This window comes from Furipterus horrens, unplaced genomic scaffold (assembly GCF_987537825.1).
Source record: "Furipterus horrens unplaced genomic scaffold, mFurHor1.1.pri manual_scaffold_6, whole genome shotgun sequence".
Taxonomy (NCBI): Eukaryota; Metazoa; Chordata; class Mammalia; order Chiroptera; family Furipteridae; genus Furipterus; species Furipterus horrens.
The window spans coordinates 51,559,218-51,581,747 of record NW_028327176.1 but is presented as its reverse complement, the minus strand read 5'-3'; the positions used below and the strand labels follow the sequence as shown (position 1 = coordinate 51,581,747).

At 44.2% G+C, this 22,530-nt stretch overlaps 1 protein-coding gene across 2 annotated transcripts in view; it reads left to right on the top strand.

The window, feature by feature from the left end:
• Positions 1–22,530, top strand: part of TGFA (transforming growth factor alpha) — a 97,955-nt gene that overhangs the window by 31,650 nt on the left and 43,775 nt on the right. For both annotated transcript variants that reach the window (XM_090281490.1, XM_090281489.1), the window contains exon 2: positions 5,785–5,838. In XM_090281490.1, the coding sequence (XP_090137616.1) occupies positions 5,785–5,838 (54 nt within the window). The remainder of the gene's footprint in view (positions 1–5,784; positions 5,839–22,530) is intronic.

The following is a 22,530-nucleotide window of genomic DNA, read 5'->3' as shown; positions in this document are numbered from 1 at the left end:
GAAGATGACACCATTCATGGATGATCCGAGTCTCTGGGCTTCCCATTAACTGTTTTCCCCATATCACAGAACATAGTTGGATTTTATCCAGGAGAGAAGAGGAGGAGGTGGTCTTTTCCAGCATTTCTGTGTTCTTTGACTATTTCACAGGGTAAGCAGAAATAAAGCGAGGCAAACTGGACCCAGTAATATAAGCCTACAAATGTCTGTCACTTACAAGCTGGGTGACCTTGGGCCAGTTCACCTTCTGTACCTCCACTTTCTTACCACTAAAATGGGAGCATAATAATACCTATGTCCTAGGACTTGCTTTGAGTATTGAATGAGATGGTGCTGGGCATGAAGTAAGTAAGTATCAAGCAAATGTTGCTGCTATTAATACTAATAATGCCATCAGCCACAATGACAATCCTATTACTGAACAATATGAGGAGATAGCTCAGAACACCAGTCAGGCTCCAGTGGTCTTCACTCTACCGCCCACCGCTGGCATAGAAACATCTTCCTGGTTAGCGTGTCCCATGTCACAGCTGTGTGGGTGCAGCAGTCAGGACGTCACTTGTGTGGGTTTGGAACTAAAAGCTGCTCCCTCCCTGCATAGTTGTTTTCTTTGCTCCCTGCGTCAGGACCTGCCACCTGAAACATGACACTAATCTTTTCTAATAATGTCTTGATAAGACTCCCTCCTTGGGTAGCAGGGTCCGACCTGTGTTTTGAAAGCAGTGTTCCAGTTGCCAGGATGGCAAAAGAAAGAGCCCTCTGTCCAATGAGCCCATCTGCCCAAGGTGACTCATTCCTGGGTCACATGCTTCTGAACTTTCCTTGCCATCCCCAGAGTTTTCCTAATCCCGTTTGGCCAGTTCCTCTGCAGCTTCACCTGACGTTCTCTGAAGTGAGTGTCACCGGAGTCTGTGAGCAGAGCAAATGTGGACTGTCACCTCCTCCTTCAAGAGAAACCATGGCCCCTCTGAGAGCTGGCCTCCCTGCACTGGGCCGATGGCAGATGCCGTGGCTGCTTTTGGCCACAGCATTAGTGGGTATTGTCATGGGGGCAGGCTCTGCTCCCCTGGTCTTTCCAGCCTCTTACGTGCCCCTCCCTGAGGTGCAATCTCTTTTTCTTTCTTCCTAATCAGTTCTTATCCTGCAACCAGCATCTCACCTGGCTATCAAAACCTCTTGCAGTTAACATGTTGGGTACCGGGGAATTTAAATGCCTTTTAGAAATGATGAGAATTCTCGCCACCTGTACGCAATGTGTTAAAAATACTGATTGCTTGGGGGAGGTGAGTATAAGGAGGCTAAATGGTAATGGAAATAATACAATAAAGATTAAATAAAAAAATTAATATACTGATAGTCATACAATGTTGCAGTTTCTGCTACACAGTTAAAATCTGGCCTTGTTTGCAAATAAAATTTAATATTGGGATATAATTCATAAGGAAAGAGGCCTTAGAACATATACCAGCAGGTCCTGGGTTCCATGTGATCCATTCACACACATGTTTGTGCCCATATGGCTGTTCCATGGGTGTCCCCTGTGGACCTCTTGCTGAGCTGCAGGATTCTCATCTTCTAGAGGCCACCTGCCACTTCCTGAGCTCCTGGCTCTGTCCTTCATGACTTCAGAGCAGCATAGGAGAGGAAGGGGGAGATCCCGGCTACCCTCCAAACACCCACACTGCTCTCTCTTGCCTGACTCCTGCATAGTTCTTTACCCATATGCCTTTCCTAACTACCTCTCCAAATTCAGGGCATCCTTCATGCAAAAGGACCTGCTGCAACCTCTCTCCATTCTCCCCGTGTCTCCCTGACACCAAAACCTTACCCTTCACCCCCTATATAGAAAGCCTGGCTTAGGGGACCCCAAAACAGATGAGATGTGGAGCTCTTGACTTTCTCAGGGCACAGCTGATCAGCACAGTGGAGAAGCTAAGAGCCAGGAAGCAAACACTGGCTGTGACAGAGGCCAGAGCCAGGCATGGTCGACTGCTGGGCTGACTGGGCACCAGAGCTGAGTGTCCACAGAGAAGATGGCCACCAGGCTGACGAGGAGGTAGGATGCTGGGTGTCCCATGCTGAAGGCACAGCCCAGGTCCCAATCCTGTGCATGAGTGAGTGGCTGCATGGAGGGGCTGGGGGGAGCTCCCTGCTCTGTGGTCCAGGGCACATGGGGGCCCAGTACCTCTCAACAGCACTTCCCATTGACACACCTGGGAATGGGCTTCACCATGGCTCTATTACATGTACTCAGGAGATTAATAGCCTAGCCTCCCTGACATTCTTCTTGCAGGAAATTATTTTTGCCTTTCTCACAGCTGAGTTAGAGGCACTGCCACCCTTGTCCTTCCTTGGGGGCAGGCCTGGGTCCCCACTCTATGTGGGATGGGGCTGATCAACCTTTCATACAAGTTCTCTTCCCTTGTATGTGGTTTTTCCCCCTCACTACTTTTTTTTTTGAAGTCCATAATCCAGGGATTCCCCTCTTTGGAACTTTTTAAACAGAAATGGGATGCTGGCAGCAGCCACTTGAAAGGAATTCCTGCCCCAGAAAGAGGCTGGCTGGGTGGCCTGTGGCAGGCAAGGTCCAGCTTTGAAACTCAGGCAAGAGGAGCCTGTGGCTTCAGGCCACAAGCCGCCATCTGAACTGTGTGTTGTCTGCCTGGAGTCACTGGGTGTGGCAGCTGTCCCAGGGCTGTGTTGTCCCCACACAGGTGCTCCAGGGAAGGATTTCCTGTGTTTCTGATGAGCCTCGGAGGCTGCTGAAGCTGCATGTTTCTGGAAGGCCTTCACAGAGCCCAGCTTTCCTAGCATGACCAGGGGGGTCAGCAGTCTGGACATCTGGGCTTACACAGACTGGCAGGCAGGGGTATGGATGTTCATACCCTGGCCTCTCAGGAAACCTTGTTCATAGTTGGGTGTGTGTGTGGCGGGGGGTGGGGGGGTGGGGGGTGGAGGTAGTAGAAATTACCACGAGGCAACAGATGTGGCCTCTGGAAGAGAGGGATAGAGCCTTGCTGCTAGATCTACTGAATGAGTTGGACTCCTTTTAGAGGTTATAATTGGTGATTACACACCAATACGTTGCTGTGGTCAGGAAGACTATTGTGTAGTGTGGTAATAGGAGTTGGGCAGACTTAGTTTGACTTTGGCTGCAGGAGCTTGGGCACATTTCTTAACCTCTCTCAGCCTCAGTTTCCTCATCTGTAAAACCATGTGTTTCCATAGACTGGACCAGAAGGCTGGAGGCTGGGGGGGTGCCTATATTATGGGTTATTCTGAGGACCCCATAAGACAACACATGTAAAAGTGGTAGGCCAGGAACTAGGACATGCCCACTAAGTAGTACCCAGCCACCTGAGAAGTCAAACAAGTGACCCCTAGTTTTTTTGCCTGGGACCCTCTTAAGGAGCTCACCACAGAGAAAAGGGAAAGGAGAAGCCTCCTCACCTTTCATCACACAGCCTCAACTGCAGTTGTGCCTGAATCGAGATAGTACAGAGAAGCCCAGAGCATTAAGTTGTTTTCCACAAGTGCAACAGGGTATAGAAAGAAACTATTCTTCTCATATTTCTCAGATTATGAATAAAGCAGTGTCTTTCATCTGTGGAACGTGGTGGTTTTGCAAACTGATGAGTTGCCCAAACACCTTTATGTTAACTCACATAGGAGAAACAGAAGGAGCAGCCCTTCCACGTGCCCTGAAGGGCTAGTGATTGTCTCTGCTCTGTCCTGGCTGCAGGTGGACGAGATTTGCTTTCTTGTCATGGTTTTGCTTAAGCAGAGGTGGACATGGAGCCCAGGAACTGTACTTTCCCTTAACTTAGGGGACACGGGGCCAGGGAGGGAAGTGACAAGATCATTCAATCATTCAGGGACAGTTTGTGACTGGCCAGTGGCACTTCTTGCAGAAAGGTATGCAAAGCATCCGCTTGCTGTTATGTTACTACAGGTCACTGGCTGACTTTGGCCCTGAGTGGTTTGTGGTGGTGCCAGCAAAGCCAGTGTGACAGGTGCACTAAGACTTCCCCTGGCTTTGGCGGGAAAGCCTTCCTTTAACACTTGGTGTGTGGATTACAGACTCAGCCTTTTACCTATGTCCAGGGGAACCCTAAAAGTCATGCTTTCAAAATTAGTGTCTACTGGGCAGCAAAAAAGAATTGCACAGGGAAGACATGGTAATTTTACTAATTATCTCTTCTTGCCTCCTACCTCCTGTCCCACCCCAAATATCTGGTCCAGGACTCTGTAGGAGCCTTTAGGAAATCCATGCCAGGCCTCCTGCAAATGTGCTCTAAAGCTTGTGTGATGTTTGTCATTTCAAAGGCCTGAAGAAAAGTTGTGAGCATGATTGCTCTCTTCTAAATGTGTTTCTCCACTGAGAGTCAAGGGCTCCTTTGTCTACATGCTGACTGCAGGGGAAAGGAGCCCCCTCGACCTGCCTGGCCCATGGGATTTACCCTGGTCCTGTGCAGTGGAGGGGTCACAGCAAAGAACTGTGCTTGTTTTCTGTATGACTTGATTCCTCTGCCTCCTGGGCTAATCCCTAGACTCTGCATGGCCACCATGGCATCTTTTGCATTTCAGTTTTAGGAAGTCATTGTAACTTAGTTCATGCTGGTTGCATAACTCATAAGAAGTTCCTTTTTCATTGGAAATTTGCAGCAGTGTTTCCAGAAACCTCCGCTACTGTAACATCAGGGCACATAAGGTCAACTGTTGGCAGGAGCGGCTTCATGGGCGTGCGACTTGTGTGGCCTCAGAGTCTCACGCTCTGGTGGGCCCTAAGTATGGGGTTATAATGCTGTGGTTTCAATCTTGAAATTCTTAAGTTTATCTTTAAATTTGTGTCTTATAAGCGAAGTGCAATGGGACAATGGAGTGTGCACGGGGGCACGTGATCCCACCTACTGTGACTACCTCCTGCCTCCCCTGGGTAGGACCTGGACACATAAAAGATAGAGGTTCAGTGCATGCACCCCACGGCATCTTGGGACAGGGCTTGGTGACAGCTGTCCGCATGCTGGATGACAGCACTGCAGCATGTTCAGTGGGTGACGAGGTAGGCATGAGCCTCTCCTCTTCCCCTGATTCAGGTACCTAGTACATCCTAATGCAAAGGTTGTAATATCTTTGGGGGTCACCTGTTGGCCTCTGGTTGGGGGACCTGGTCCCTAGAAAGAGGAAATATCTGACTAGACTTTCCCGCCTCTAGCTGGGTCATGGTATATCCATCCAGCTTCTGGCTGGAGGGGAACCGGCAGTCAGTGGTCTCGTGTGCACTTGCACACTTCGTCGCTGGGGCCTCCTGTGCTTATGAGGGGCTCTGTTCTCTTGCAATTATCCTCATACTTGAAAGAGAGAAGTGACATAAATAGCAAGTACGAAACATCATGGAATGTACAACAACGTGAATGTACTTAGTGCCACTGAACTCTACATTTAAAATGGTTAAAATAGTAAATTTTATATCTATTTTACCCCAATAAAAATATTTAGACTGTATTTTAAAAAAACAAAAACAAGAAACATCATGACAGGTGGAGAGAGAGACCCTGGAAGAAAAGAAAAAGCTTTAAATGTAAGAGCATTAATGGCACTATTTTCCTGCTCTTTGAACAAAGGGCCCTGCATTTTCATTTTGCACTGAGCCTCCCAAATTATGAAGCCAAGCCCGCCTGTAGGCCACCTTGTGAAACTACCTTTCCAGAGGCCTGCCCTCAAATCCCGAAAGTCAGGTGCTGCTGAGCTGACTCTTACCTTTCTCTCTTCTTCCCTCCTCAGGTCTTTTGTTGGCTGTGTGTCAAGCCCTGGAGAACACTACATCCACATTGAGTGGTGAGTCCTGTCCCCTCATCCTTTTGGGGTGCGATGGCATGTGGGGGATGGGCAGGGAGCAGATCTTGTCTGGTTTGTGGAGCCTGCGCGCTAAGCTTCCCTCTGGGGCTCCTACCTGCTGAGCTGGCACCCAGCTGTCCCCTGAGCAATCTCTGCCCTTCGTTCCAGGGGCCAAAATCATGTTCCTGGAAGATCTTAACTGCAGGCTTGAGGGAGCTATTCCCCCTACTTTCACACCCTCTCCTGCCCCTGCTGGCCCAGGGCTGGCCCCCTCCCATCTCCCTGTTCAGACATTCAGTGTGGGCAAGGGTGCTAGAAAACAGTCTGCAGAACAACCCAAGAATTCAAAACTAGCACATCTAATAATCCATCTAAAGAAGAACCCAGGTTCCTGAACTCTTTTTTTCTGCCTCTGCCCAGTGATCTTTGTTTAGTTATTCTCTGGTTTGTCTTTTGACATTTGAAACATTTGGGAAATGTAGGAGGCAAACCGTTCATGGCCAGAGTACCACAGAAATGCCCCTGTTATGTTTGCACTCTGCTTTTAGCCTTTGTCCAAGTGCACTAATATTTTTATTCAATTAGTCATGGTGAGTCAAATATTTGATTCCTGCTTTTTCAACTCAAGGCTTAGAGTTGTGCATTTTTCCATGTTGCTAGAAAGTCTTAAATTTTATCCTTTTAAAATGTCATGATGGTCCTTTAAAATGGACACATGTGATTGAATTAAGCATCCCACATTGGATATTTATATTGTCTTCAGTTTAAGTTATGATGCTACATCTTTATGCCTAGAAGCTTTTTCCTCATTCTGGATACTTTCCTTAGGATATATCTCCAGGAGCAAGAATGAATATATTTATGACCCTTGGTACAAATTGCCAAATACAGCTTTCCAAGTGAATGTGAGCTGATTTTTACAATAGCCATTCATGAGTCTGGCAGTTTCACTGTTCCCTCGTTAACATGAGGTACAGTCCCATCTGTTACTGCAGCGGTGCCCTGATCTGTCCGTGTCTCCCTAGTTATTTCAGGGTAGTATTGGGGTGTGTGTGTGTGTCTGTAAAGGGGGTGTTAATTATGTATTCACAAATTCTCTAACTAACCACACACTGTTCTGGTACTTTTCTCTTCTCCTTTGCCAGACCTTTCCCTCCAAACATACTAGAGGGGATGCTGCCACTCCCGCTGAGTATCACTGCTTCCGCAGCCCCATAGCCTCCCCTTGGAGCTATTATCCTTGATGCACTTAAACCCTCGAGGTGCCCAAGCAGCTTGGTAGTTGATGACACAGAAGAAAATGCCTTTCTTCCTCTGTGTTGTGCTTTATTGGGGCTAGGGGTGGAAGGGTGTACCAGTGCTGCTGGGGTCCAGGATCTACTGTAGTTTCCATAATATGGCCATTCTTTCCCTTTTTAATTACCTCTAACATCACAAAGGGCTCAAATGTGAAGATATGGGACAGGGAATAGCTTAGTAACTCCTCTGTGCTATTCTCAGAGTTGTCCCAACCCCCTTCCTAGTTTCCATTTACCTTCTGCCAGGTGCATCCTCAGCCCCTCCTGGTCCTCACTGCAGGACCTAGTAGGTGAAGGTGCCACTTACAGGTGACAGGTTGCAATGATGAGAAATGCTGATGTTGCCACCCATGGGGAGGAGGTACTCCTGGTTATCCCTCCTCCAGTCGTTATTCATTCACATAGACAGGAAAGGCCTAGCGGTATTGTACCTGAGCCGATTTCCTCGGGTGTGGCTCTTGCCATGGTCATTTGGGATTTCCCAGTGTTCTCTGGGCAGACATAGAAAGACCTGCCGTCCAGAAACGACTGTCCCTGCTGCAGTAGTGACAACCTCTGCTTCACCTTTCCTTTCTGGACTTCCTTCTGTGAAAATGTCTCTGATATGAGATTCACAGTCCTCCTTAATATGTATGCTCTTGAAACAGTAGTTGTACCTGCCATGTTGCACGTCACCCTGTAACAGGCTGAGTGCCACCCTGTGGCTCAATGTGGTGGGTGAGAGTAGGGGCAGTGCCACAACTTGTTGAGTCCACAGGACTTTAAGGCTCTGGAGTTGTTGGTCTGTGGAGGAGGGAGGGAGAGAGGCTGCCTGTCTGGCCTCTGCAATGACCATATGTTTGATGGGTTACTGAGCTATGAGAATTGTGCCCAGAAAAGTTAATGGACTAGCTCTTTCAATTTTCACTTACTCTCTGCCCTGCCTTGTTGGACTCTGTCATGAATCCAGAGAGGACTACGCTAGGAGACAAGTCCAAGGTGTGACGACCATGTCACAGCCACTTTGACACTGAATCAGGCTTGTTTGCTTCACTGTCTCTTCCTTTAGGGTAGCCTTCCTGTCTCTTTAAAGACTCCTTAAATGCTAGGAGGCCTTACCCACCACCACCCATACTCTGTCCAGATAGGCCGAAACCCTGTGGTGGATGCCACTCAAACTGGAGACCACCCATACCAACCATATTCGCTACCCCAGCACTGGAGTGTGTGTGTGTGTGTTTCACTCTTGGCTAATTCAATAAGCAAAACTATTTGAAAACATTTACAAAGGAAATCTTCATACACAGAAGAAGAGAAATATTGAATAGCAGCAAAATCAATCCCCATATACCCATTACCTGGCTTCAACAATTAACATTACTCTGCTATTTTTCTTTACCTATTCTCCCACCATTTTGATTTTTCCCTTTGCTGGGATATTTGAAAGCAAAGCCCACTTGTGAATATTACTTTTTTCTAATGGACAAGTACTTTTAAGAACAAAACCATAGCCCATTACACCACAAAAGTGACAATGATTCATTTCATCAGATTCTTAAGCATGGAGGGTAGATGTTGCTGCATCCAGTTTTGTGACACTTTGTTTAACTTGCATTTCCTTTAATGTCTTATTTTGCTTTCTACTTATACTACCTTTCGGTGGAACCCTGTTTTTGTAAAATGTACTCATTTATATACAGTGTGACTGACTTTCACACTGGAGTCCCTCCTAACCCCTTACGCTCTGGATGTTAGCGGGCTCGTTTACAGAACAGTCCATTTAAGAGTAAACATGGATCATTTTAAGACAAAAGCTACAAGGGCTTTACCCATGGGTAAATAGGCAGATCTCTTCACTCTTAAGAGTTGACAGGAATGAGAACAGTAGTGGGTAGAAGAAGAGCTTGGTACGTTCCTAACGACAGTGCTGGAGTATACTCAGGATTAAGCGTGAACATTCTGATGGAGGAGCATGGAGAGAAAATGACAAATTTCATGTGCCAGTCAAGGGCAATACCTGAACATAAAAGAACAGGGACTGATCCCATGTGGTTTTCTTGTGCTTTTTGAAATAAAAGTTTCATGTTCTTATTACTTGACCATTATTAACCTTGGCCTATCTTATTGAGGTTTCATTGGTTTCTTCCTGTCTCTGAGGTCTCTTAGATCCCAAGATGTGGAGGGTACATGATGCCAGAGGCATAGGAAACTGACATTATTGTCATCAGTAAACATTTCTCAGATATCTGCTTAGAGGGATGAGTGCCTTAGGCTGGATGTCAGAAAGCCTGGGTGTTGGGCCCAGCTGGTCTCGGCTTTACCAAGTCTCTGGGCAAGTTTTCATCTAAGATCCTGTTTGGATTTTAGTTTCCTCATCGGTTAGAGTTGAATCAGGAATGGCCTGTAAGATTTTTCACATGACCACTCTGATGAATTAGTGGAAGCTACTTGGAAGGCTTTGTCAAGAAGGACTATTAGGCTACCTGCAGGCTGCTAGGAAATAACAGTGGTGATCCATATACAATGCCTGCCATGGTCTCAAGGTAGGGAAGGGGTAGTGTGACTGTCATACATTCAATTCTCTTGGAACCAGTTGCTATTTTACATTCAGGTTCTAACATTCTACTTGCTGAGACTATCCAAAGAAGCAGTCCTTCTCTGCCCTTGTCCTCAAGGAGCCCACCATACAGGTGAGAAGGCAGCAAGGGAACCCATGAGACCCTCGTAATGACCTAAGGCTACACAGGACTGAAATCAATAGTCTGGGGGTTACGATAAAAACTTTTATCTGTTGGGTTATCAATTTGTAAAGCATGCAGAGAAACATTAGCTGGAGGCAGGGTGAGGGTGACAGCACCTTCAGCTTAGGACAAACCTGTCCAAGGAAGGAGTTATGAGCTCTCTTCAAAAGGCACCTTTTAATGTTCCTTTAAAGGGACAGAATGCACACGGTTAAGTTGTTAGGTAGCTCCTTGTTTAACCCTCCTAAATGTTGCACAGTTCCTAGGCTGCTCATCTGGTTCTCTTGTTTTCATGAGATTCACTCTAATGACTGAGGGTGTGGTGAGGGCTTTGCTCAAGCACCTGAGAGCCAGGCTCCAGGCTCCCCTATGCTACCTGCTTTGCACGATCATAGTAGTCAGGGTGGCTCTTCAGACCTCTGAACCACTGCTCCTTCCTCTCGCCTGTGTCTAATGACACCCATGTGGAATCAGGGAGTGTTTGAAGGCTTGCTTAATTTAGTGTCAGAACGTAGAAAATTCACAGTGGTGTTATTCACAGGAAAGGGCACCATTAGCAGCTTGCTTGAAGAGATAGTGGTCAGATTTTGGTGGGGACATTGGGCTTCACTCTACTGAGAGGATAAGTTTGGGCCAGAAGAACACAGAGGGAGAGCAAAGCAGATGATAGGAAGAAGTCTCGGAAGGCATTACTTGTTTGGAAAACAGGTAGAACATGGGTCAGCCAGCAAGCCAGGGATCTGTTTATTGCTCATCTTGCCAAACAAAAGCTTCTCAGAATGCAAACTGCTTCCCCATTCCATTGTCTGGAGTTTTCCCATGTAGAGCTGCAATCCTTCTAAAATTAGAAGGCTCACGTGTTCTGCCCAGGTACATGGTTCACTGTTCCAAATGTGTCTTTAGCACAAAAGAGTTGTCATAGTTTGGGGATAAAAGCACATATATCTGTGTATGCCAGGTTTTGTTTCCATGCCCAGAGGAATGTGGAGACTTTTCAAAGGAAATTGTGCTGGGTCAGAAGGAAGGTTGCTCAGAGGATATGGAATCAGGGACCATAGTTCTGACTCACTAGCTGTGTGACCTTAAATCTCCCTGAACCTCAGTTCTCCCATTAATAAAACTAAGGAGTGGCATGAAGGCTGTGTCAGGCTGTCTTTTCAAACTGTGAGTTACAAAATTGCTTTAGTGGGTCATGAATGAGATTGAATTGCTTAGAACAGAGAATTTCGGAGTATGTTACATGAAGGAAGGACAGGTATTGTTTCATGATACTCTTATTCTCGTTATTGATGGATTCATATATTGACATTCTGCATCATTTTATTTGTAGGAGTTGTACCCATATTGTACCCTTTTGTAATTTCCAGATTAGATTTCTTTAGTGAAAGAACTTAAACCCTTGCAAAGTAAGTGCCATAAATCCTTCTAGACCTGTACATTTTACCCCTCTTACACACACACACACACACACACACACACACACACAGACACACCCCTAGTCTTTTATAATTCTTATTCATTCCTAATTTGACAGAGGTCCTTTTAATCTACTCACCTTCATCGAGCAAGTCTTCACAAACACTCAGCTTATAATAGAAACAACAGCTCTTTCCTTATGCATTGACATTTCATTAGTTTACGTAATACGTAATTAAATTACATAAACACAGTGAGTGCAACCAGTATAACCAGGTTTGGGGACAAACACAGTGTCCTCTCGGTAAATATACAGCTTAACTGGTAAAAAACAGAAATGGACTAGTAAACTAGAGTAGCCAGCTAACCAAGCATTTGCATGCTTAGGATCTAGATGTTTTAGCAAAGGAAAGGAGAGGATGGAGAGGGTGAAGCAGGGACTTGGTTTAAGTCAGGTTCAGTGAAGAGAGTATCCACCATCTTTGAAAGAACAGGCAAGTGACACAACTCGTGGATTTTTTTTAAAAATCTGGGTCTATGGAGACCTTACCATTTCCCCACTTTTTTGTTTTTGACATTTATTTATCACACATTAATTATTACCTCATACCTGCCATTGTGGTAGGCTCTGGAGATACCCATGGAAACTGAACATGAGGCCTGCCATCACAGGGCTTAGGGTCCAATAGGTAACGTTGGTGACTTTTACATATCAAAGTTAATCATAAACATAGACAAAGTTGTGATCTCAGTTACTGAGATGGATTTCTTTGAAGGAAAGACCTGCTTCTGCTATGTTCAGGCTTCCAATTTTTAACTGAAATGCCAAACTGTACATTTTTAATTCTCTTTGTTACATTGTGTCTTGTTCAGTTTGGCCCATGGTGCTGGGCAGGTTTTTCATCTGACCATAACTCTTCTGGGCTACAGTTGTCCGTCTGTGAAGCTAGCAAAGAGGGTATCTCCACCAGGAACCTTTTGTTGCAAAAGCAGAACCCAACCACACACCAGCCTAAAAGGGAGGTTGATTTTAAGGAGTCAGCCCTTGGGGAATCATGTTAATATTATATTCTTAACACAAAACTGGAATCTTCCTTTATACATTTATTCCTCCATCTAACAAAGACTGACTCTTCCTATAATGTGCTGAGTACCAGGAGAATGACTGAGACATCATTCCTGCCCTTGAGAATCTCACCATCTCAGGGCAGAACTGTCTGGCTAACAAATAATCACATTCGTGTGGCCTGCCTGCTGTCAGGTGGCTGCACAAGGTACCATGGGATAAGGAGAGGGAACCTAAATTTGTTCTTTGGGAGCCATTAGGGAAGGCTTCTTGAATGAAGGGCCTTTAAACTGAGTTTTAGAGGCTGAGATGACATTGAATAGGTTGACTTTTGGGGAGAGGATGGGCATGTAGGAGTACAGAGGTGAGGCTGGAAGAAAGTGGTAGCCAGCTGAGGAAGACTGTGCATGGACTTTGTTCTGAAGTATATACACTATTATTATTGTAAATGCTTTTCGTAAAATCTAGTCACAGATAGGTGCTTCCTTAAAAAAAAATATTTTCATAGATTTCTATACAATGGCTTTGTTAGTAGGCCTATGAAACACAGAGGATTAAACCTTTAGGGTTCCAAGTCACAGATCCATGTAGATAATTACACAATCTCCCACTCTTTCATTTTATTATGTGCAGTGTTTCTCATTGGCCAGCAGCTTGGATATATATCCAGTGCAGGTGGTTTCTAGGTTAGAAATTCTCACAATATTCTCAGAGCTTATACTTTATTTGATTTTAGCTTCTCATTAGCAGGTGAGGGAATTATGCCTTTTTTTATCTATTTAAATTTTGCTTGATGGAAAGGTACCTAAAAATAAAAACGTCATTAGAATCTGATAGCACAGTGGTTACAGTAGAGTCTAGAGCCAAATGGCCTGGGTTCAAGCTTTTACTGTGTCCCTTGGGGACTGTGGCCCTGAGCGAGTTACTTAACCACTCCGTACCTCAGTTACCCCCGTCTGTAAAGTGGCAATAACAACAGGGCCTACCTCATAGGGTCATTGTGGGGATTCAGTGAGATGACACATGTAAAGTGCTTGAACAATGTCAGGTACATAGTAAGTTCTATTTGTTAGATAAATATTTTCCTTTAGATTTACAAAGAGAGAGAGAAAAAGCAGTAACACACATGTAAGAGATGGTGTCTGAAATACAAAGATGACCTGAGCCAATTGGTGGCAAGAATATGTTTGGATTTAAAGATACAAAGGATTGTGACAGAGTAAGCCACATAACTCAGTGCTCAAGGGCACGCATGTCTTTGATTCTTAAAGAATGGGTCAAAGAGAGCCCCACTCTGCCTGTCTGGAAATGGTGTTGTGAAATGTGCTACTCTGCTAGATGCCAGAAATTAAAGCTTTTCTTTTAGAATTAGTGGACCCAAAGCAGAGGAAACACAGTCTGCCCCCTTGGTGACAATTATGGTTGACATGGAATGTTGTGCTCTATCCTGAGCAATGAGATTTAAGAGGAACAGAGAGCCACTGGAGAAAACCACCGTGTGAAAAGGCTGAAGGCCAATGGAGGCACCGAGGGCAGCAAAGGAGGAAGGATGTCTTGGCTGCCTGGACCTGGGGCCCAGCACATGTCACAGGAGCATAGAGTGAAAACGGCACAGTCACTTGCTTGAGGAATTCATGTCCCCACTTGCTACATGGAAACCCCTTGACACTGTTGTTTAAAGTTCAGATAGGTTGCTCTTCCTTCATGTAAAGGATTCAAGGAGAGGTTGATAATCAATTGTGGGGACTATAGCTATTTATATGAGAAAAATTTACTCTGAATTCTCATTTTGATTCTAATGAGTTAAGAACCTAAGTGGGAGCACAGATTAGAAATGTATAATAATAGGAAAGTAATTAGATAGTTAAATGAAGAACCATCCTAATTGAGAAACTAGAGTTATTAAGTGGCTCTTAGGATTAACCATCAGATGACAACATGGAGGAAAATCCTATATTTTTCTAAAAGAGAAAAGGAAAGTTCTATGGGACCCTTGAGAAAGAGGATATTATACTAAAGGAATCTTTGGCCCAATTTGAGTTGACCTACTTTTCTGATTTTTTTTATTCTTATGATTGAATGTGAGGGCTCACTGCAGAGGGCTGTACTGGGCATTAGAGATGGACAAGGGACAGTTCCTGCCCTCCCGGCCCTTTAATTTACGGGGGGGTGAGGAATAGAACTGCAAATATTTAGAACAGAATGCAAATTATTGGAACCTTGAATTAAATGACTGCACACCCAAGTTACAAATAAGTCAGTGCCAAGAAGGGCCAGGCAGGGCTGTCCTCTGCCAGAGGAAACTGAAGGAGGCACTCTGGGGAGTATATTTTTTACCTGTGTTCCACCACCATGGAAGGGCTTCCCAGCTTGGGAATCTGCACCAGCAATGGTGTATTTGGAGGATCCCAAGTGGTTCAGAATCGAGGATCTCTCATCCGAGAACCAAGGAAAAGCAAAAGGATATTTCTGAAGTAGGAGGCGTGTGACCTGGATCTTAAAGAACAAGTCAGCATTCCCTAAGCGGAACATTGTCACTGGTGCAGGTAACATGAGAAAGCACTAGGCTACTGGGCTGCAGCAAAATATGGGATGAAACTGTGGAGAGAGGACCCAAAATTTCATTGCCTGAATAGCAAAAATTCAATTCTTACTCATCTGAAGTCCACTTTGGGCCCTGGGCAACTCTCCAGGGAAACTGATGGTGCAGATTAAACCTCCACATCAGCAAGCGGGATGTCGGGTCCAGTGTCAGCAGCAGACCACACTCACCCAAATAGGTGTCACCTTTTAGTGCTCACATTTCATTGCCTGAAGCACCTCATATGGCCATACCTAACCTCAAGGAGATGAGGAAGAACAAGGCTTCCGTGTGCCTAGATTCTGTAGAGGTGTGCGATATTGATACACAAGCCAAATGCGAATCTTCAAGGAGGACCTCAGAATCTACATTATTAACTCCCTTGCTGATCCATAATCACACTAAAGTTTGGGGACCACTGGGTAAGAGAGGAATTCTCAACTTTGGCTGCACATCGGAATTACCTGGGGAGTTGTAAAAACAAGCTCTGGCCCTTCTTCCAGAGATCCTAAATCACAGGTGCCATGGGTCAGGTCCAGGCATCAGTAGTTTTTCAATTTTCCCAGGGGATTCTATTATGGGCCAGGGTGGAAATCCACGGGTGTGGGGAAAAGTGCAAGGGCTGTGGAATCCTGACCCTAATACTGCCTCGGGCTGTTTGCTTATCTGTCAGTGGCAGTGAAGATCAAACAAATGTGAGAGTACAATATTGAACAAATATTGGCTATTCTACACTGGCAGGTGTGGACTTTTATATTAACTGCATTTGTGTACATTCTTATACATGCATGATGTTTATCTCCTTCCGCCACAAAGCCAGGAGAGGAAGGAAAGTGTCCTCCACACCTTTGCATCTGTCTTCTTTTATAGACAGTAAGTGGGCGGTCCCTGCTCCCTCATGTCCACTTTCCTTGGTGATAAAGGGGAGGAAAAGAGAGGGAAAAAACTTCTTCCCTGCCTCTATTTTCCTTTTCTTTTTCCTTTTACAAAACCCTTAGCCTTTATCCTACCATTGCTTTTCCCAGGCCCCTTTCCCTTCACTCTCTGTTCAACCTGAGACCTGTGCCTTATACCTCTAATCCCCTACGAACATTTCTTCAACCTCTGCCTATAGCCCATTCTCCACTGACACCCTGGTCCCATGCCAGGCCAGAGTGAGCATCCTGGCTCTGGGTGAGGCCCCTCCCTGCATTCTGAAGGGTTGAACAGCAAAGGAAACCCATACTTTCAGAAAAGTCATACCCAAGGCATTGTCCCATAGCAGTATTGTTAGGACTGGCAAGTTCAGCAGCACTCTGAGAAGTAAGGCCAGCCTTTGTGAGCTGGTCTGGCACTCTCACCCACTTTGTGTAATATTTTGCACAATCTGCAAACTAATCTGCAAATGACCTCTTCATACTGTTCTATAACCTGAAAATTATCTCAGAAGTCAGTTTTTTTTTGTTACAAAAATACCACATTGGCTTTCTTTCATTGACAGAGTTAAGAATTAATGCAGGAATATGCTGTCTTTAATTATTTTTCCTCACATGTCTAACAATTTTCAAGGCAGAACAATGCAGGAGTATCTCCTAAGAAGTAAATGCAATGTCACTTATGAAAATATAGATTTGTGCATTTGATATGAATTGTTGACTTTATGAAAAGATCAAAAGATTCCCCCACCCCAGACAGCTATAATAGAGATCCTTTGAAATGATCAGCTAATACAGCTGAGGTCTCTGACAGTGGAGGTTTTTATGTCAAGCATCCTGTTATAGTCCCAAAAGTTAGAGCCCACTACCTTCCTACCCATCAACCTGAGCTTCCTCTCCACCATTGGTTCTTAAGCAGAAGTCGGCAGGGCTGGAATGCCACATGTCCAAAGTAAAAGATAGTCAAGTGGCTCCCCTCCTTGTCAGCAGGAACCACTGGCCCAGCTTTTTTGTACCTCCAGCACCTCCCATATAGTAGGTGCAGTTGGTGTTTATCATTGAAATGTGCATGGTGTTAGGTCTAGTCCAGACATTGGAGGTTTATTGAATTAAACAGAAATGCTTAGCAATCCCAAAGTGAGCCTCCTTAGGTAAGATCTCTGTGGTGTATGCTCTTGCAAATGAGATAGTAGTCCATGTATTTGAACTTCTGGTTTAAGTTGCACCCAATGCAATATCTGCCATGTCACCATTATTTACAAGAACAACAGCACCAGGAGGAACATGCTCTCAGAGTAAGACCCCAGGGCACTCCTGCTCTGCCGGCCCGCTGTGTGCAGCCCCACCTCCCTCCTCAGCTGCAGCTCACACTTCCTTCCTTCTTATTCTCTCTGCTCCAACTCTCTGGCCTCCTTTCTTTTTCTCAGATTTATCAGGCTTTTCTCTGACTCTAGGCTTTTGTAGTTGCTGTTCTTTCTGCCTGGGATTCTCTTTCCACAGGTCCCCATGATCCCCTCATTTCTGTCCTTCAGGTCTCAGATCTGCTTCCCCTTCTCAGGGTGGCCTTCCTTGAATGGTGACCTCCTGCAGCCACTCTGCATCACACCTCTGTTCATTTCCTTCAGAGTGCTCACTGCTATCTGTAATGATTTCATTTGTTATTTACTTATCATGTGCCTGCCTCCCCCAGTAGACCTCAGAGCAGGGATCTTGTCTGTCTAATCCATTCAGGTATCCCCAGGGCCCACCCAGCACAGGGCTTGACATATAGAAGGCACTTGATATTTTGGTGAGTGAGTGAAGTAATGGATGAATACTAAGCACCATCCAAGTGCTTTAACGTCACTATTGCATCTTGACAACATTCACTATTGATACGTGGGAAAATGGAGGCCCAGAGGATTTCAGTGACTTACCCAAGGACAGAATCAATAACAAAGAGATAATATTTGATCTCAGTCTGTCTGTCTGCAAAAGTCTGTTCCAGAGTCAGTTCTGAGGTTATGGGTCAATCTTAAGTTTTTGCCTTATTCTGATCTTCATAGATTTACTAGTAGGAAGTATTTTATTTATTCCTGTGACCCAAAACTTTTTGCCCATGGCCTTGAAATAGGCCATTATCCACAGTTCTGTGCAAAAGAACTAACAAGAAAGTGTTACATATTTTGGAGGGAGATGTAGATATCTGCTTGAGCATGAGGATTATAGATGATTCTTATTTGAGAAGTAATAATACACATCTTGAAGTCTAGTTTCTGGAAAACAAAACAATAAAAATAATGATGGCGCGAGTGAGAGGCAACCACACAGTTGGGGGCGTGAGTGAGAGGCAACCACACAGTGATATTTCTCTCCCTCTCTTTCTCCTTTCCCCTCTCTCTAAAATAATAATTAATAAATAAATAAATAAATAAATTGTTTTTTAAAAAATAATAATGATGATGGTATCATATGGAAAGCAGGGACAACTTGATGATGCTCTGGTAACAACACCCTTCGCCCAGAGGCAGGCACTCCAAGGCTCACATGGGTGGGTGTAGCAGCAGCTTTGCAGTGTTGCTGGGATCTGTGCAGCAGACAGACTTCTGAGACTAGACCACTGTCAAAGGGCACTCAGTGAACTCTGGTTGGAAAGGAGACTAAACCATTGCTTTTACAAAGTATATAATTATATACCTGGAAAACACACACAAACCACCTGTTACAAATATTTACAGTATCTAATAGGGTACAAGTAAGAAAATAAACCATCAGTGGTTTCCCTATAAACCATCAATAACCAATTAAAAATATACTAGGGATGATCACCTTCAAATAGTTATAAAACAGACTAAAAACTAATATATGAATAAATTTTAAAAGATTTTTTTAGCTCTATTTGGAAAATGCCATAAAACTTTCCTTTTGAAGTAATTTATTTGACTAAATAAAGTGGACTGTGCCTCAATAGGAAAGCACAATGTCATAATATTGTTAGTTCTTCCCATCATTACTTTAGAAACATAAGGCAGTTCTAGTAGGTCTTTAGGATCAGAATGGGTCAAGAGGAATTTGACTAAATGATTCTAAAGTTTACCTTTAGGAATAAGGCACAAGAAAACGGTTTAGAAGGCAGAAGGATTTGTACTATCAAATATTAATAAATGATATGTCGTCGTCGGCATCCGTCCGTCTCGAGAGACGATGGTGTAGCTTCTACTGAAGCTACAGAGCCTGGGCAGGGTGATATGGAGGGTCTGCTGTTGCCCATGCAGCAGACCCCCCCTCTCTTCGCAGCTGAAGGGTCCAAGGGAAAGACGGAGTCAATACAGCTTGGCTTCAGGTGCGCCGCAGGAGTTGCCGGTGTTGACTACAACGTCAAACCGCCTTAGGGACTCCGGCTCCGGATTTTCTGTCGGGGTTTACTCCCTTAGCCTTTCCCCTGAAGAGGTATGCCGCAAGGCAGCGGAGGTTTTTTGGAGTCAGAGTTTTCCTTCTCTGAATAAATGATATGAAGCTGCACTAATTATAACATTGCAGCACTGGCACAAGAACAGATACATTCAGGGAGCTCCAGGAGAGAGCCAATTACACATAACAAGTTGGCATGATAAAAGTAGCATTTGGCATCCCTAGGAAAAGAGGAGATGATGTCACAAGTGATTCTGGGGTCCTAGGCTAAACACAGAAATAGAGATAAAGTTTGATATGAAAACCTTATGACATTCTAAAATAAGTTCTGGCTGATTAGGATATTTTTGAAATGGAAGCATAAAATTTCTCTAAGAAAATATCGTCGTCAGCAGCCGTCCGTCTCGAGAGACGATGGTGTAGCTTCTTAAGAGTCTATCTGCACCGCCGAGAATGGCTGTGCAGTCCGACTCAGGAGTGACACGGTATCTGTCTCCTCCCGTGTTGAATCGACATCTTGCGATGACGCTGGAGTGTCCTCTCCAGTGAAGCTGAAGCTACAGAGCCTGGGCAGGGTGATATGGAGGGTCTGCTGTTGCCCATGCAGCAGACCCCCCCTCTCTTCGCAGCTGAAGGGTCCAAGGGAAAGACGGAGTCAATACAGCTTGGCTTCAGGTGCGCCGCAGGAGTTGCCGGTGTTGACTACAACGTCAAACCGCCTTAGGGACTCCGGCTCCGGATTTTCTGTCGGGGTTTACTCCCTTAGCCTTTCCCCTGAAGAGGTATGCCGCAAGGCAGCGGAGGTTTTTTGGAGTCAGAGTTTTCCTTCTCTGATGTTACTGATTAAGTCTGGAGGTTATTTAGGTGTTTTTCTCAGGAGCAAACTTTGTGGCAGTTCTCTCTGTTTTAATGAGAAGAAGTAAATGATGTGCCTTTCATTCCCCTCTGTTGAGGGCTTTAGGGTCTTCCAGTCCTATCAAGTTGCTCAGTTTCCTCTTTAAGTCTGTTCTGCATGTGGTTCACAGTGAGCACTCTTTTCAAATTTTTTTTTCCCCCACTGTGTGGTTGCCTCTCACTTGCATATAACTTACAAAAAAGTCCAGCTAATCAGAACAGTAAAGGCAGAAACCATAAAGGAAAATAGATATATTAAAATCATAATTTTCTTAACTTTCTTTTTTCTTTATTTTTATTGTTGACACTATGGCAGATGTCCCCATTCCCCACTTTGCCCCCCCTTCTCCCCATTCCTGCACTATAAGCAAATCCATAGGCAATATTTGCCAATATTTGAATCCTAAAATGGATTCATATATTTAATCCATAAAGTGCTCATACAAACTAATAACAAAAAATTTAACACACCAGTAAGAGAACAAGCAAATTATTTGAATAGATAAGTCATAAAATAACTACCTGTGGCCAATAACCATAGAAAAGATATTCTGCCTTGCCAGTCATAAAAGAAATGTAAATTAATTCAAGATATCATTTTCATTGATCAAATTAGTAAAGATAAAAATAAGTGTTGGAGTACAAAGTAGATAAGACTTGTATTTTGGGGTGTGTAAGTTGTCACAATTTTTGTGAGAGACATTTGGTAATACTTATAAGGCTTTAGAATGCCCTGCTTACCCATTGACCCAGAAATACCACTTCTAAGAATTTATCCTAAGGAAATAAGCATGACCAGATTTTTGTAAAGGCTTAGTTACAATAATGTTCATTGCAGCAAGATATTGATCAGGAAAACTCCAAGTATTGATATGATAAGAGGTGCTGGGGAGGTTTAGAATTGCTCTGAAACAGATGGGTAGGACCTATATGCATATGACTGGACCACATGGAATGTTTAGTGCTCAGGTCATGCATGTAAACAGCAGTGATGCATTTGGTAACCTATTGTTTGGAGATATTTTTTCCCATTTTTGATGGAAGTTTTTCAGTTTTGTATCTTGCAAGTTACTGTGAATTTGGGACCAAATTTCTCATTTACAGTTTTGCTATTGAACACCTGCTTAGGTTTGGATAGTACTAGTGGACATAGTCATTTGCTTGAATTTCTGACTTGTGTTGGGGAGGTAGGTTGAATATTACGGTCTCCCACAGATGTCCTAAGGCCCAGAACTTGTGACTGTGTTACCTTACATGGCAAAAAGGGACTTTGTAAATTGATCCATTAGGGACCATGAAATGGGGAGATTATTCTGGATTGTTTGGGTAGATCTAATGTAATCAAAAGGGGCCTTAGAAGAGGGAGCAGGAAGGTCAAAGTCAGAGGAAGACAGGAGATAGGGAAACAAAGATTGGAGAGATGCTGCCATGAGTCAAAGAAGCCTAGCATATCTAGAAGCTGGAAAAGTCAAGAAAACTGAGTCTCCTCTTGAGTATGTCAGAGGAAGCTGCGCAGATGACACCTTGACTGTAGCACCATAAGACTAATTCCAGACTTCTGACTTCCAGAACAATAAAGCAATAAACTTGTGTTGTTTGAAGTTACTAGTTTGTGGTAATTTGTTTTTTGTTGTTGTTGTTGTTGTTGTTGTTGTTGTTGTTTTAATTTTATTTTTTGGTTTTTCAATTACAGTTGTCCCTTTTTTCCCCCATTGTTCCCCCCCCAGTCCATCCCTTCTCCCACAATTATATCCCTCCCCGTTGTCCATGTCCATGAGTCATTCATATACGTTCCTTGACTAGACCCTTCCCTTACTTATCCCCCTTTAGAAAGTTAATGCATTTGAAAAAGGTGGAAAAATCTAACTTATACTTAAGCTGTAGTTATACATTAGTTGGTCCCAAGTGAGAAGCTCAGAGACCTGGATTCTGGCCACAGCCTTGAAAAGCCACCTCTCTAGATCATAGTTTCTTTATCCTTAAGGTTCCTTTCTTGCTCTAAAGTTCTGTTCCTCCTTAAGCATTTAAGCATTTGTTTACCATCATTAGACACGTCATTGTTATGACACAGATACCAATGGGTAAGGCTGGTGAATATATTTGAGTTTGTTTTGGAAGCTGGCTACACTATTGTTAGCATTTTCCTTTTGGGGGCGTGTGCCTCTGTGTGTGTTCTCACGTGGAGGATCCCGGAGCATTGCAGCGAGTCCTATGGAGGCAAGTGAAGACATGCACAGGTTAGAAGCCATTAGAATTATGACAAATGGATGGCAAGGTGCACCTAAGACTAAGCATGCAAGCCTCACAGAGTCTCCATAGCAATCTGAGATCTTTCTAGAAGAATGTTCTAGAAGATCCCCTCTACCCCAAATCAGTGCAGAGTTTTACACATACAGAATGGGAAGTTTGAGGT